Source organism: Aphelocoma coerulescens, chromosome 28 (assembly GCF_041296385.1).
Source record: "Aphelocoma coerulescens isolate FSJ_1873_10779 chromosome 28, UR_Acoe_1.0, whole genome shotgun sequence".
Lineage (NCBI taxonomy): Eukaryota > Metazoa > Chordata > Aves > Passeriformes > Corvidae > Aphelocoma > Aphelocoma coerulescens.
In genome coordinates, this window is record NC_091041.1 from 6,072,616 (window position 1) to 6,085,701 (window position 13,086).

Consider the following 13,086-nt stretch of genomic DNA (forward strand, 5'->3'; position numbering starts at 1 on the left):
AAAAACAACAAACCCGAAGGGAACCTTTACCCAGAAGGAGCAGGTTGTTTGCCGGCAGAGCGGGACAGACCGGCTGCCGAGCCCGGGGAGCCGGGCGGGGGCTGCCTGGGGGTCCCTGGGGGTCCCTGCGACGTTCTCGGAAGGCGTCGAGGGGCCGGCCGTGCCTCGGGCTGCTCCAGCGGGTGGGAGGCAGGTTCAGAGCGTCGGGGAGGGACCCTCGGCGGGGAGGATGGAGCTGTCGGAGGCCGCGGCCATAACCCCTTCCCTCCCGCACGGCCCCGGTGCCGCGGAGCTCCCTGGCCCCGGGAGCGCGGCGGTGCCGGGATACGTGGCACCGGGCGTGGGGCTGGCCCCGCTTCCTCATTCCCTGGCACAAACGCCACTTTGTCCCGCCCGGCCCCTGGTCAGGTTTGGGAATTTCCACCCCGTCACCTCAAACCCCGCGGATGAGGTTGGGGTTGGGGCAGGGGAACAGCGCTGAGGGGGGGACAGAGCTGCTGTGCGGGCAGTGTGTCCTCGGATGTGGCACCGTCCCCCTCCGAGGCATCACTGCAAGGTCACTGTCACCTCCTCGAGGTCATCGCCACGAGGTCACTGTCACCTCCTCGAGGTCATCGCCACGAGGTCACCGTCCCCTCCAGGCCATCACCATGGAGGCATTGTCCCCTTCCATGTATCACCATGAAGGCATTGACCTCTCCCAGGTGCCACCACGGAGCGTCACCCTCTGAGCCATCACTGCCAGGTCACCATCCCCTCTAAGGTGCCACCATCCCCTCCCAGGTGCCACCATCCCCTCTAAGGTGCCACCATCCCCTCTAAGGTGCCACCATCCCCTCCCAGGTGCCACCATCCCCTCTAAGGTGTCACCATCCCCTCTAAGGTGTCACCATCCCCTCTAAGGTGCCACCATCCCCTCTAAGGTGCCATCACCCCCTCTAAGGTGCCACCATCCCCTCTAAGGTGCCATCACCCCCTTTAAGGTGCCACCATCCCCTCTAAGGTGCCACCATCCCCTCTAAGGTGCCACCATCCCCTCTAAGGTGTCACCATCCCCTCTAAGGTGCCACCATCCCCTCTAAGGTGCCACCATCCCCTTTAAGGTGCCACCATCCCCTCTAAGGTGCCACCATCCCCTCTAAGGTGCCATCACCCCCTCTAAGGTGCCACCATCCCCTCTAAGGTGTCACCATCCCCTCTAAGGTGCCACCATCGCCTCTAAGGTGTCACCATCCCCTCTAAGGTGCCACCATCGCCTCTAAGGTGCCACCATCCCCTCTAAGGTGCCACCATCCCCTTTAAGGTGCCACCATCCCCTCTAAGGTGCCACCATCTCCTCTAAGGTGCCACCATCCCCTCTAAGGTGCCACCATCCCCTCTAAGGTGCCACCACGGCGGAACCGCCCTCTCTGAGCCCTCTCCACCGGGCACACGAGGCTCCCTGCACTGTCCCCACCCCCTGTCCCCGGCCGGGACCCCTTCCCCTCCTCTCCGCGGCGCCGCCTCCTCGCCGAGCGGGTTGGAGCAGCTCCAGGGGATAAAACAACGAGATTTCGGGTCCACATCCGCCCGCGGCGACGTGCGACGCCGCACAACCCCGGGGCTGGCACACGCCCAGCCCCGCCGTGGCACCTGGGCCAGCTCCGGGGCCAGCAGCCGGCACTGGGGCGCTGGGGGTGGCAGCAATGGGGTGCAGCAGGGGGATGGCAGCACCCAGCCCCTCACCCCGGGCTGGGATGCGCTGGCAGAGCATCCCCCGTCCCTGCGGTACCCACAGCGCCAGCCCCGGAGGGCGTGGGGTGCCCAGACGGGTACCCAGAGGGGTGCCCGGGTTTCCGGCCCTTCTCCCTCCCGACACCCCGCTCGCCGCACCCTGCGCTGCCTCGTTTCGTCCCCCCCTCCCCTGCCAGGAAGCCGCACGCCCAGCAGGCCTCGGGCAGGAAGGAAATCACCCGGGGGATTTTTTTTTTTTAATCTCTCTCCTTCGCTCGCAGCCACCTACGCACCCCGAGAACCCCGATTTTTTGGCAGCGCAGCCCGCTCGGGACCCCCTCCTCAGGGTCACAGCGAGGCCCCCTGCGCGGCAGAGGTACCGGGGGGGCTCCGGGGGTGCGGCAGGGGATGGAGCCGGGTCCTCCCTGCCCACGCCGGGAGCGCTGAGGAGGAGCAGGAGGAGCGGCCGGGAGGGTGGGACAGGCTGGGAACAGGGAGGGAGGAGGGGGGGGATATCCAACCGCGTGCCTCAGTTTCCCCTTCCTCCTCCCCAAGAGGAGCCGCTCCCAGCCCTGGCAGCGCTGCGGGGAGGATGAGGAGGGAAGGGCAGGTGTGGGACAAGGGGGTCACCGCGAGGCCAATCCCTCCTTGCAGAGGCCACCATGGCCCCGCTGGGCGAGGAGACTCCGCTGATCGGGGGCCGCTCGTGCAGCCTTTCCTCGGCCGAGAGCGGCTCCCTGCAGGTGCTCCTGTACCACCGGGAGCCCACCCCGCGCAGCGGCCCCGGCAGCGCCGCCGGCACCCTCAGCTTCACCTTCGGCGAGTACACGGCCGAGGAGCTCTGCGTGCGCGCTGCCAAAGCCTGCGGTGAGCGCCGGCCGGGGGGGGAATGGGGGTGCTGGATGTGGGAACAGGGTCCTGGATGTGGGTGTGGGGTTCTGGATGTGGGGTTCTGGATGTGGGAATGGGGTGTTGGATGTGGGAATGGGGTCCTGGATGTGCATGTAGGGTTCTGGATGTGGGTGTGGGGTCCTGGATGTAGGAATGGGGTCCTGGATGTGGGAATGGGGCCCTGGATGTGGGAATGGGGCCCTAGATGTGGATGTGGGATCCTGGATGTGGGTGTGGGGTCCTGGATGTGGGAATGAGGCCCTGGATGTGGATGTGGGGTCCTGGATGTGGATGTGGGGTCCTGGCTGTGGGCTTGGAGTCCTGTGCTTGTCCTCAGCAGGGAATCCTGGCTGTGGGTTCTGAATCCCAGCTCTGGGTTTGGGGTCCAGCTGTGGGCTCAGGCTACCGGCCATGGGCTTGGGGTCCCGTGCCCATCCTTGACAGGCGATCCTGGCCCTGGGCTCAGGGTCCCAGCCCTGAGTCAAGATCCTGTCCGTGGGCTCGGGGTCCCGGTGCCAGCCCCGCTCTCCATCCCCAGGCGTGCTGCCCGTGTGCCACCCGCTCTTCGCCCTGGCCACGGAGGACCTGAGCTGCTGGTTCCCCCCAAACCATCTGTTCACCGTGGACGAGTCCCGCAGCCAGCTCGTGGTGTACAGGATCAGGTACAGCCCCGGCCCCGCTCCCGCGATGCTCTGCTGGCTTTTGGGGTTGTGCTCTCTGAGGGGACGCAGCGCTGAGACCCCTCCGTTGTTCCCATCAGGTTCTTCTTCCCCAACTGGTGCGGACCGGGACAGTCCCACCGCTTCCAGCTGCTCAATGACCGGGCCAGCCCTGTCCTGGATTATCCTGTCATCGATTACCTGTTCGCCCAGGTGAGCCCTGCTGGGCTGGCTCCTCCTCCTCCTCCTCCTCCTCCTCATCCACCGGTGCCCGGTGGATGTGGATCCCTTTCCCTGGCTCACCTGGAGCAGCTCGTGGCCACCCCACAGCGGGCACAAGCCATCCCAGCTGGCCGAGATGGGGTCACTGTGTCCCCTGGGGGGGGGACATGCCCAGGGATCGGGGCCAGGGAAGCAGCAGGAAAGCAGAGCCCGGGCAGGATGTGACTCCCGTGGGCACTGGGACACGAGGGTGACACGAGCACGGGTCGGGGGTCTCGGGAGATGGGAGACCCCCCCGAACCTCGTGCCCCGCCCAGTCCCGCAGTGATTTCATCGCGGGCCGCGTGGCCGTGGGGCTGAGCCTGCCCACGCAGGAGCAGTGCCTGAGCCTGGCCGTGCTGGACATGCTGCGCATCGCCAAGGAGGAGCAGCACAGCCCCGGCCAGGTCTGCAGCCACGTCAGGTGAGCGGGGCCTGGGGGGCACAGAGTGGCACTCACGGGACAGCCCGGCATGGCTGGGAACAGCCTGGCAGCCACGGGACAGTGTGACAGCCCTGGGGGTCGGGCTTGCACCGCTGGGGACAGCCTGGCACCCCTGGGGACATCCCGACACCTCTGGGGAGCACTTGACACTCCTGGGGACAGCCTGGCACCCCTGGGGACACCCTGGCACCCTGGGGACAGTCTGGTGTCCATTGGGACAACCTGACATCCCTGGGGGCACCCTGACATCCCTGGGGGCACCCTGGCACCCCTGGGGACACCCTGGCACCCCTGGGAACATCCCGGCACCCCTGGGGACACCCCGACACCCTCAGGGACACCCTGGCACCCCTGGGGAACACTTGGCACCCCTGGGGACATCCCGGCACCCCTGGGACACCCCAACACCCTCGGGACACCCTGGCACCCCGGGGAACACTTGGCACCCCTGGGGACACCGCGACACCCCTGGGGACACCCTGGCACCCCTGGGGACATCCCAACACCCTCGGGGACACCCTGGCACCCCTGGGGACACCCCGTCACCCCTGGGAACACCCCAACACCCTCGGGGACACCCTCGGGACACCCTGGGGAACACTTGGCACCCCTGGGGACCACTAGGCACCCTTGGGGACACCTCAACACCGTCAGGGACACCCTGGCACCCCTGGGGACACCCCGACACCCTCGGGGACACCCTGGCACCCCTGGGGACACCCCAACACCCTCAGGGACACCCTGGCACCCCTGGGGACACCCCGACGCCCTCGGGGACCCCCTCGGCATCCGCGGCTCCCCGCAGCTACAAGTCGTGCCTGCCGGCGCCGCTGCGGAGGCAGATCCAGCAGCACAGCTTCCTGACCCGCCAGCGCCTCCGCCGCCGCTTCGGCAAATCCCTGCGGCGCCTCGGGGGCTGCCACACGGACGGGCCGCACCTCAAGCTCAAGTACCTGCTGGACCTCGAGCGGCTCCAGCGCCGCTGCACCGGCGAGATTTTCCACGTGCGCTCCCCCGGTTCGGCCGCGGCCGTGGCCATCCACGTGTCCGGCGAGAGCGGCGTGTCCTGGAGCTGCGGCGGGTCCGAGGTGCTGGCGGTGGCCGGGAGCGGTGCGGGGAGCTGGGTGACGGCCTTGTCACCTCACCCCCCCGCCCGCTGTCCCCCTCGCAGAGCCGCCAGCACTTCTGCGACTTCCCCGACATCGCCGACATCAGCATCAAGCAGGCGGCGAGCCGCGACGGCGGCCCCGTGGAGAACCGGCTGGTCACCCTCACCAAGGCGGACAACCGGGTGTTGGTGAGCTCGAGAAGGGTTTGGGGAGGCCCCCGGGGGGCTCGGGGGGACGATGGGGTGACCCCAAGCCTGGCGCAGGAGGTGGAGTTCCCCACGCTGCGCGAGGCTCGGTCCTTCGTGGCGCTGCTCGATGGCTACTACCGGCTGACGGTGGATGCCCAGCACTACTTCTGCAAGGAGGTGGCCCCTCCGCGGCTGCTGGAGGACTTGGAAAATCAGTGCCACGGGCCCATCAGGTGGGTACCGGCACCCCCTGAGCACCCCCGAGCCGGAGGGGAGGCGGGAAGGGAGGGCACGGAACCACCCCCGGCACGGGCGGGTCCCCATCCCGCTCCCTGGGCACCCTGGGGTGGGCACGGGGGGTCCCCGCGGTGTCCCCCAGGGGGACCACGGCCATCCCTGCCCTTGGCAGCGCCGAGTTCGCCGTGAACAAGCTGGAGGCGGCCGGGGGTGCCCCGGGGCTGTTCCTGTTGCGCCGCAGCCCCCAGGACTTCGACAGTTACCTGCTGACCGTGTGCGTCCAGGTGAGACCCCCGGGGGGGGCTTTGGGGCGGCCGGGATCGCGCGGGGCCCCGGCACCGGGAGGGAAACGCAGCCGGGGACGGAGCCACGGGGACGGAGCCACGGGGACGGAGCCACGCGCGGTGTCCCTTTGGGGCCGGAGGGGTTTGGGGGGGGTCCCGGGGGTGCTGATCCCGGTGGTTCCCCCGCAGACCCGATCCGGCCGGGATTACAAGCGGTGCCAGATCCGCCGGGACGAGGACGGGCACTTGTGGCTGTCGGGGGTGGCGCGGAGGTTCTGCAGCCTGCGGGAGCTGCTGGGCACCTACGGGCGCCGGGGGCTGCAGGCCGAGGGGGCCCAAATGCGCCTGGAGGTCGCCTGTCCCCCCCGGCCCAAAGGTGACACCGGAGGGGGGGTGCGGTGAGGTCACAGAGGGGCTGTGATGTCACAGAGGAGCTGTGATGTCACAGAGCGGCTGTGACGTCACAGAGGGGCTGTGTGAGGTCACCAGGTGGGGGTCCCCTTCCCCAGCCCCCCCCTCACGCCCTCCCTCCCCTCCCCTCCCCTCCCCTCCCCCCCCAGAGAAGTCCAACCTGCTGATCGTTCGGAGCGGTGTCCCCTGTCCCCCCGGGTCCCCTCCCGTGCCCCGCTGCCGCAGCCTCCACCAGATGATGTTCCACAAGATCGACCCCCAGAGCCTGACACGGGTACGGGGCGGGTGGGATCGGGGCCATGGGGGGTGGCACAGGGGGGACGGGGACCCCCTGGCGACGTCCCCGTGTCCCCCAGGGCGAGAGCCTGGGCCAGGGCTCCTTCACGCAGATCTACAAAGGCATCAAACGGGACCAGGACGAGGAGGACGGACCCCGGCAGACCCCGGTGGTGCTCAAGGTCATGGACAGCAGCCACCGCAACTGCCTGGAGGTGAGGGGGTGGCACTGCCACCTCCAGGGTGTCACCTGGGGGGCCCTAAGGCCCGCCCTGAGCCGCTTGTCCCTGTCGCAGTCCTTCCTGGAGGCCGCCAGCACCATGAGCCAGCTCTCCCACAAGCACCTGGTGCTGCTGCACGGCGTCAGCCTCGGCAAGGACAGTGAGTGTCCGGCGGGGCCGCGGCCACGGGGCCACCTGGGCACCCTCTGACCCCTTTGTGGGCACCCCCTGACCCCTTTGTGGGCACCCCCTGAGCCCCGGGTGGCCCCGCAGGTGTGATGGTGCAGGAGCACGTCCGGCACGGGCCGCTGGACCTGTACCTGCGCAAGCACCGCGGCGCGGTGACCACCGGCTGGAAGCTGACGGTGGCCAAGCAGTTGGCCTACGCCCTCAACTACCTGGTGAGCCCATGCCGGTGTCCGGCAGCTCCCACCCGCCCGCGTTCCGTGTTCTTCCCGTGTCCATATCCCAGGGATCCCTGGAATCCGTATCCCCTGGGTGTCCTGCAGCTCTGCATCCCCGCCCTGCAGGCTCAGCGCATCCGCGGCTCCCATGAGTCCATGGCTATGGGTCCCACAGATCTGTACCCTGTGGATCCCAAACATCTGTACCCCGTGGATCCCACACATCCGTACCCCGTGGATCCCGTAGATCTGTACCCCATGGATCCCACAGATCTGTACCCCATGGATCCCACAGATCTGTACCCCGTGGATCCCACAGATCTGTACCCCATAGATCCCACAGATCTGTACCCCATGGATCCCATAGATCCATATCCCATGGATCCCACACATCCATACCCCATGGATCCTGGACATCCCTACCCCATGAATCCCATGGATCCCACACATCCATACCCCATGGATCCCATGGATCCCACACATCCATATCCCATGGATCCCATGGATCCCACACATCCATACCCCATGGATCCCACACATCCATATCCCATGGATCCCACACATCCCTACCCCACGGATCCCATGGATCCCACACATCCATATCCCACGGATCCCATGGATCCACACCCCACAGCTCCCGATCCATCCACGTCCCACGGCTCCCACCCATCCCTGGTGCTCCCCCAGCCCAGCCCAGTGCACGGGGCCACCCTGAGGGTCCCGATCCCTCTCCCCCCCATCCAGGAGGACAAGAAAATCCCACACGGGAACGTCTCCGCTAAGAAGGTGCTGCTGGCACGGGAGGGGGACACGGCCGGGGGGAGCCCCCCGTTCATCAAACTCAACGACCCCGGGGTCAGCGTCACCGTCCTGGCCCGGGACAGTGAGTGAGGGGGTCCCGGGGGGGTCCTGGGTGGTCCTGGGGTGTCCTGGGGGGTCCTGGGGTGTCCTGGGGTTCTGGGTTTGGGGTTCTGGCTTTGGCTATAGGGTCCTGTGCTCATCCTCGATGGGGAATCCTGGCTGTGGGCTCTGGATCCCAGCTCTGGTTTGGGCTCCTGGTTCTGTTCTGCCCCTCAAAGCGGGGTCCTGGCTGTGGGTTCTGAATCCCAGCTCTGGGTTTGGGGTTCTGGCTTTGGGTTTAGGGTCCTGTGTTCATCCTCAACTGGGAATCCTGGCTCTGGATTCCAGCTCTGGGTTTGGGTTCCTGGCTCTGGGTTTGGGTTCCTGGCTTTGGGGTTTGGGTTCCTGGCTCTGGGTTTGGGCTCCTGGCTCTGGGTTTGGGTTCCTGGCTCTGGGTTTGGGCTCCTGGCTCTGGGTTTGGGTTCCTGGCTCTGGGTTTGGGTTCCTGGCTCTGGGTTCTGAATCCCAGCTGTGGGTTTGGGTTCCTGGCTCTGGGTTTGGGCTCCTGGCTCTGGGTTTGGGTTCCTGGCTCTGGGTTCTGAATCCCAGCTGTGGGTTTGGGTTCCTGGCTCTGGCTTTGGGCTCCTGGCTCTGGGCTCGGAGTTCTGTGCTCATCCTCAAAGCGGGGTCCTGGCTGTGGGCTCTGAACCCCCCTCATCAAACTCAACGACCCCGGGGTCAGCGCCACCGTCCTGGCCCGGGACAGTGAGTGAGGGGGTCCCGGGGGGGTCCTGGGGGTGCTGGGCCCCCCGTGGGTGCTGAGTGGGGCCGGGTCCCCCCCCAGTGCTGGTGGAGCGGATCCCGTGGGTGGCCCCCGAGTGCGTCAGCGATCCCGGGAGCCTGGCGCTGCCGGCCGACAAGTGGGGCTTCGGAGCCACCCTCTGGGAGATCTTCAGTGGGGGGAACATGCCCCTGAGCCTGCTGGAGCCCCAGAGGGTGAGGCTGCCCCATCCCGCTGGACCCCGATCCTCCTGTTCCATCCTGCTGGATCCCAGCATTCCTGACCCATCCTGCTGGATCCCAATCCTCCTCCTCCATCCCAATCCTCCTCCTCTATCCCACTGTATCCCAACCCTCCTGTCCCTTCCCGCTGTATCCCAGCCCGTCTTCCCTTCCCACTGTATCCCAGCCCTTCTTCCCTTCCTATATCCTGATCCTCCCATCCCATCCCAACCCTCCTGCTCCATCCCGCTGCATCTTGATCCTGCTGCCCCATCCCACTGCATCCCAACCTTCCTGTCCCTTCCCGCTGTATCCCAGCCCTTCTTCCCTGCCCAATCCCATCCCATCCCATTCCATCCATCCCATCAATCCCATCCCATCCCATGGATCCCACCCCATCAATCCCATCCCACCCTATCCCATCCCATCCCATCCATCCCATCCCATCCCATCCCATCCCATCCCATCCCATCCCATCCCATCCCATCCTTTACCTCATCCCCATTCCCATCCCATCCCATCCCGTCCTTGTCCCCATTCCCATCCTCATCCCACTGATCCCATCCCATCCCATCCCATCCCATCCCATCCCATCCCATCCCATCCCATCCCATCCCATCCCTCCTGCCCTACCCTGCTGCTCCCAGACCCCGCTCTTTTCCCCATCCTGGAGCCATTCAGGGGCTCTTTGGGGGTCCCACACCCCACAATTCCCCCTCTCCCGCAGAAGCTGGAATTCTACCAGAGCCACCAGCAGCTCCCGGCTCCCAAGTGGCCAGAGCTGGCCACACTCGTGGCCCAGTGCATGGAATACGAGCCCCAGCGCCGGCCCTGCTTCCGCGCCCTCATCCGCGACCTCAACAGCCTCATCACCTCCGGTGGGTGCCGGGACGGGCTGGGGGGACACGGGGGGGACCCCACAGGGGCCTCACCGCCCTCCTCCCCCAGACTACGAGCTGCTCTCCGACCTGTCCCCCACGGATGTGACGCTCCGGGATGGCTTCTGGGGCCACGATTCCCTCGCCATGAGCCAGGATCCCGAGCTCTTCCAGGAGCGGCACCTCAAGTACATCTCGCTGCTGGGCAAGGTGGGGGCACAGGAGAGACCCCAAACCCCAAAATTCAGCTCAGCCGCTCTTCCCTTCCCTGGTTTGGGGTGCAGGACACCCTGGCTGTGCTGAGAAACAAATCCTGAGGTTCCTCCACCATGCGTGGGATTTTGGGAGGGATGAGGCACTGGGAATGTTGGGGGGCACCCCAATATCCAGCCCCGGTTCCCTGCATCCAGGGGAATTTTGGGAGCGTGGAGCTGTGCCGCTATGACCCCCTGGGCGACAGCACGGGTGAGCTGGTGGCGGTGAAGAAGCTGCAGCAGGATTCAGCCAAGGAAATTCGGGATTTCGAGCGGGAGATCCAAATCCTGCACTCGCTGCAGCACGACTTCATCGTCCAGTACCGGGGGGTTTGCTACAGCCGGGGTGAGCCGGGAACGGGGCAGGGAGTGGAGCAGGGAATGGGGCAGGGAATGGGCAGGGAATGAGCAGGGAGTGGGGCAGGGAATGGGCAGGGAATGGGGCAGGGAATGGGGCAGGGAGTGGGCAGGGAATGGGGCAGGGAACGGGGCAGGGAATAGGCAGGGAATGGGGCAGGGAATGAGCAGGGAATGGGGCAGGGAATGGGGCAGGGAACGGGGAAGGGAATGGGCAGGGAATGGGGCAGGGAATGAGCAGGCAGTGGGGCAGGGAATGGGGCAGGGAATGGGGCAGGGAATGGGGCAGGGAACGGGGCAGGGAACGGGGCAGGGAGCGCGCAGGGATCCCCGATCCTATCCCGCTGCTCCATCGCGGTGATGGATTTGGCCCCAGGAATGCGCGGGCTGCGGCTGGTGATGGAATTCCTGCCCAACGGCTGCCTGCGGGATTTCCTGCAGAAGAACCAGCCCCGCCTGGAGCACTGCACGCTGCTCCTCTACGCCTGGCAGATCTGCAAGGTGGGATCAGGGCGGGCACGGGCAAAACGGGCATCCCGCTGTCCCGGGATGGGGCTGGAACGGTGCCATGGGTCAGCCAAGGGTCCTGGTGCAGCCCCTGGGGACGCTGCTGGGTCCTGGCCCTGCCAGCAGCTGTGTCCTGGCTGGAGCAACGCCATGGTGCCCACCCAAGGGTCACTTGTCCAGCCGGGATGAGCCCCCAGGGGTGCCCACCCAAGGGTCATTTGTCCAGCCGGGATCCAGTCCCACCCCTGGGATCCTGCCCCTGCCAGCAGCTGCATCCTGGCCGGATCAATGCCATGGTGCACCCAAGGGTCATTTGTCCAGCCGGGATCATCCAGCCCCAGGGGTGCCCACCCAAGGGTCATTTGTCCAGCTGGGATGAGCCCCCAGGGGTGCCCACCCAAGGGTCACTTGTCCAGCCGGGATGAGCCCCCAGGGGTGCCCACCCAAGGGTCATTTGTCCAGCTAGGATGAGCCCCCAGGGGTGCCCACCCAAGGGTCATTTGTCCAGCCGGGATCATCCAGCCCCAGGGGTGCCCACCCAAGGGTCATTTGTCCAGCCGGGATGAGCCCCCAGGGGTGCCCACCCAAGGGTCATTTGTCCCGCCGGGATCCGGTCCCACCCCTGGGGATGCTCCTGGATCCTGTCCCTGCCAGCAGCTGCATCCCGGCCGGAGCAATCCCACCCTCACCCGGCGGGTCGCGCTCCAGCCGGGCTGAGCCGCCAGGGACCCTCATCCCGGGGCTCCTCCAGCCCCGGGGGACGCCGCCGTGTCCCCGCTCCCCTCGAGCAGCCGCCTCCCGGCAGGGCATGGAGTACCTGGGGGCGCAGCGCTGCGTGCACCGGGACCTGGCGAGCAGGAACATCCTGGTGGAGAGCGACAGCCACGTCAAGATCGGCGACTTCGGGCTGGCCAAGCTGCTCCCGCAGGACAAGGATTACTACGTGGTGCGGGAGCCCGGACAGAGCCCCGTTTTTTGGTGAGGGGAGGACACCGGGGGAGGGCTGGAATTCCAGCGGGAGCCGGAGCTCAGAATCCCGCTTTTCCCGGCAGGTACGCGCCGGAATCCCTGGCTGACAACATTTTCTCCCGCGCCTCCGACACCTGGAGCTTCGGGGTGCTGCTCTACGAGCTCTTCACCTACAGCTCCAAGAGCAAGAGCCCCTCGGAGGTGGGATTTTCCCGGGATGCGGGGATCATTCCCTTGGGGACGAGCCCCTTCCCCACCTCCCCCGCACCCCCCTTCACGCTCATGGCTGTGCCCCCCGTGCCCGCAGGAATTCCTGCGGATGATGGGCACCGGGAAGCCGGCGCAGATCATCTGTCACCTGCTGGAGCTCCTCAAGGACAACCGGCGGCTCCCGGCCCCCGCCGGCTGCCCCGCGGAGGTGACACCGCTGCCCCGGGGCTGGTGGGAGGGGGTCCCCGGGGTCGCCCCGCTCCCCTGATGGCCTCGCTGTGTCCCTTGTCGCCAGGTGTACGCGCTGATGATGAGCTGCTGGGCCTTCGCCCCCAGCGCCAGACCCACTTTTGGGCAGCTGGCCCCCAAAATCGAGGCGCTGCGGGATGGGAGGAGCAAAACGCGGGGGTAGCGCGGCCCCCCCAGAATCCCGCTGGGACCCTCAATCCATGACGACGCTTCCCTGGGCTTTGAGGGGCGCAGCGTGGGGGGGACACGGCCCCCGCCCCCTTTTCCCGCAGCACAAACCCCCCCTCCCCTCAATCCCTTCGGCTTTCCCCCCCCTCTTTTCCCTCCTTCCTCCCCCCCCCCCATGGCAGAATTCAGCCTTATTTGATTAAAGTTCGGTAAATTTTCCTGCTGGGATGAGGCGAGGGGGGGACACGTGGGGACGGGAGGGGAGCGGGATTGAGCGCCTGGAATTCCCAGACCCTCGGAATCCACACCCGGAGCAGGGAATGGCCTCATTCCCTCTGGAACCAGACCCTGCAGCTGCCGGCACGCGGAAGGGAGCGGGATTGGGATTTGCCACCGGTTATCCCCAAACCATCCCGGACCCCTCTGCTCTGCCAAGAGCTACAAATCCCCCCCTGGAGAGCCCCCCAAGAGCAGAGTCCAGTGGGACAGGGATGGATCCATGGATCTTGGGTCCCCATCCGAGGTGGTGGCAGCATCCCAGAGCCAAGAATTC

General features: G+C 66.8%; 1 protein-coding gene across 1 annotated transcript; it reads left to right on the forward strand.

Moving 5' to 3' along the window:
* The first annotated feature begins 2,056 nt into the window (after positions 1 to 2,056).
* JAK3 (Janus kinase 3) lies at positions 2,057 to 12,683 on the forward strand. Its single transcript, XM_068996945.1, has 24 exons — positions 2,057 to 2,089; positions 2,368 to 2,580; positions 3,143 to 3,266; positions 3,365 to 3,476; positions 3,803 to 3,948; positions 4,775 to 5,057; positions 5,141 to 5,266; positions 5,342 to 5,499; positions 5,676 to 5,787; positions 5,977 to 6,163; positions 6,348 to 6,472; positions 6,555 to 6,689; positions 6,771 to 6,855; positions 6,969 to 7,096; positions 7,844 to 7,982; positions 8,784 to 8,935; positions 9,669 to 9,819; positions 9,890 to 10,029; positions 10,230 to 10,419; positions 10,807 to 10,931; positions 11,743 to 11,915; positions 11,990 to 12,107; positions 12,214 to 12,324; positions 12,412 to 12,683. Exons 2-24 carry the CDS (start codon positions 2,376 to 2,378, stop codon positions 12,526 to 12,528), a joined length of 3,342 nt encoding a protein of 1,113 aa, XP_068853046.1. The 5' UTR covers positions 2,057 to 2,089; positions 2,368 to 2,375; the 3' UTR covers positions 12,529 to 12,683.
* Positions 12,684 to 13,086: the final 403 nt, after the last annotated feature.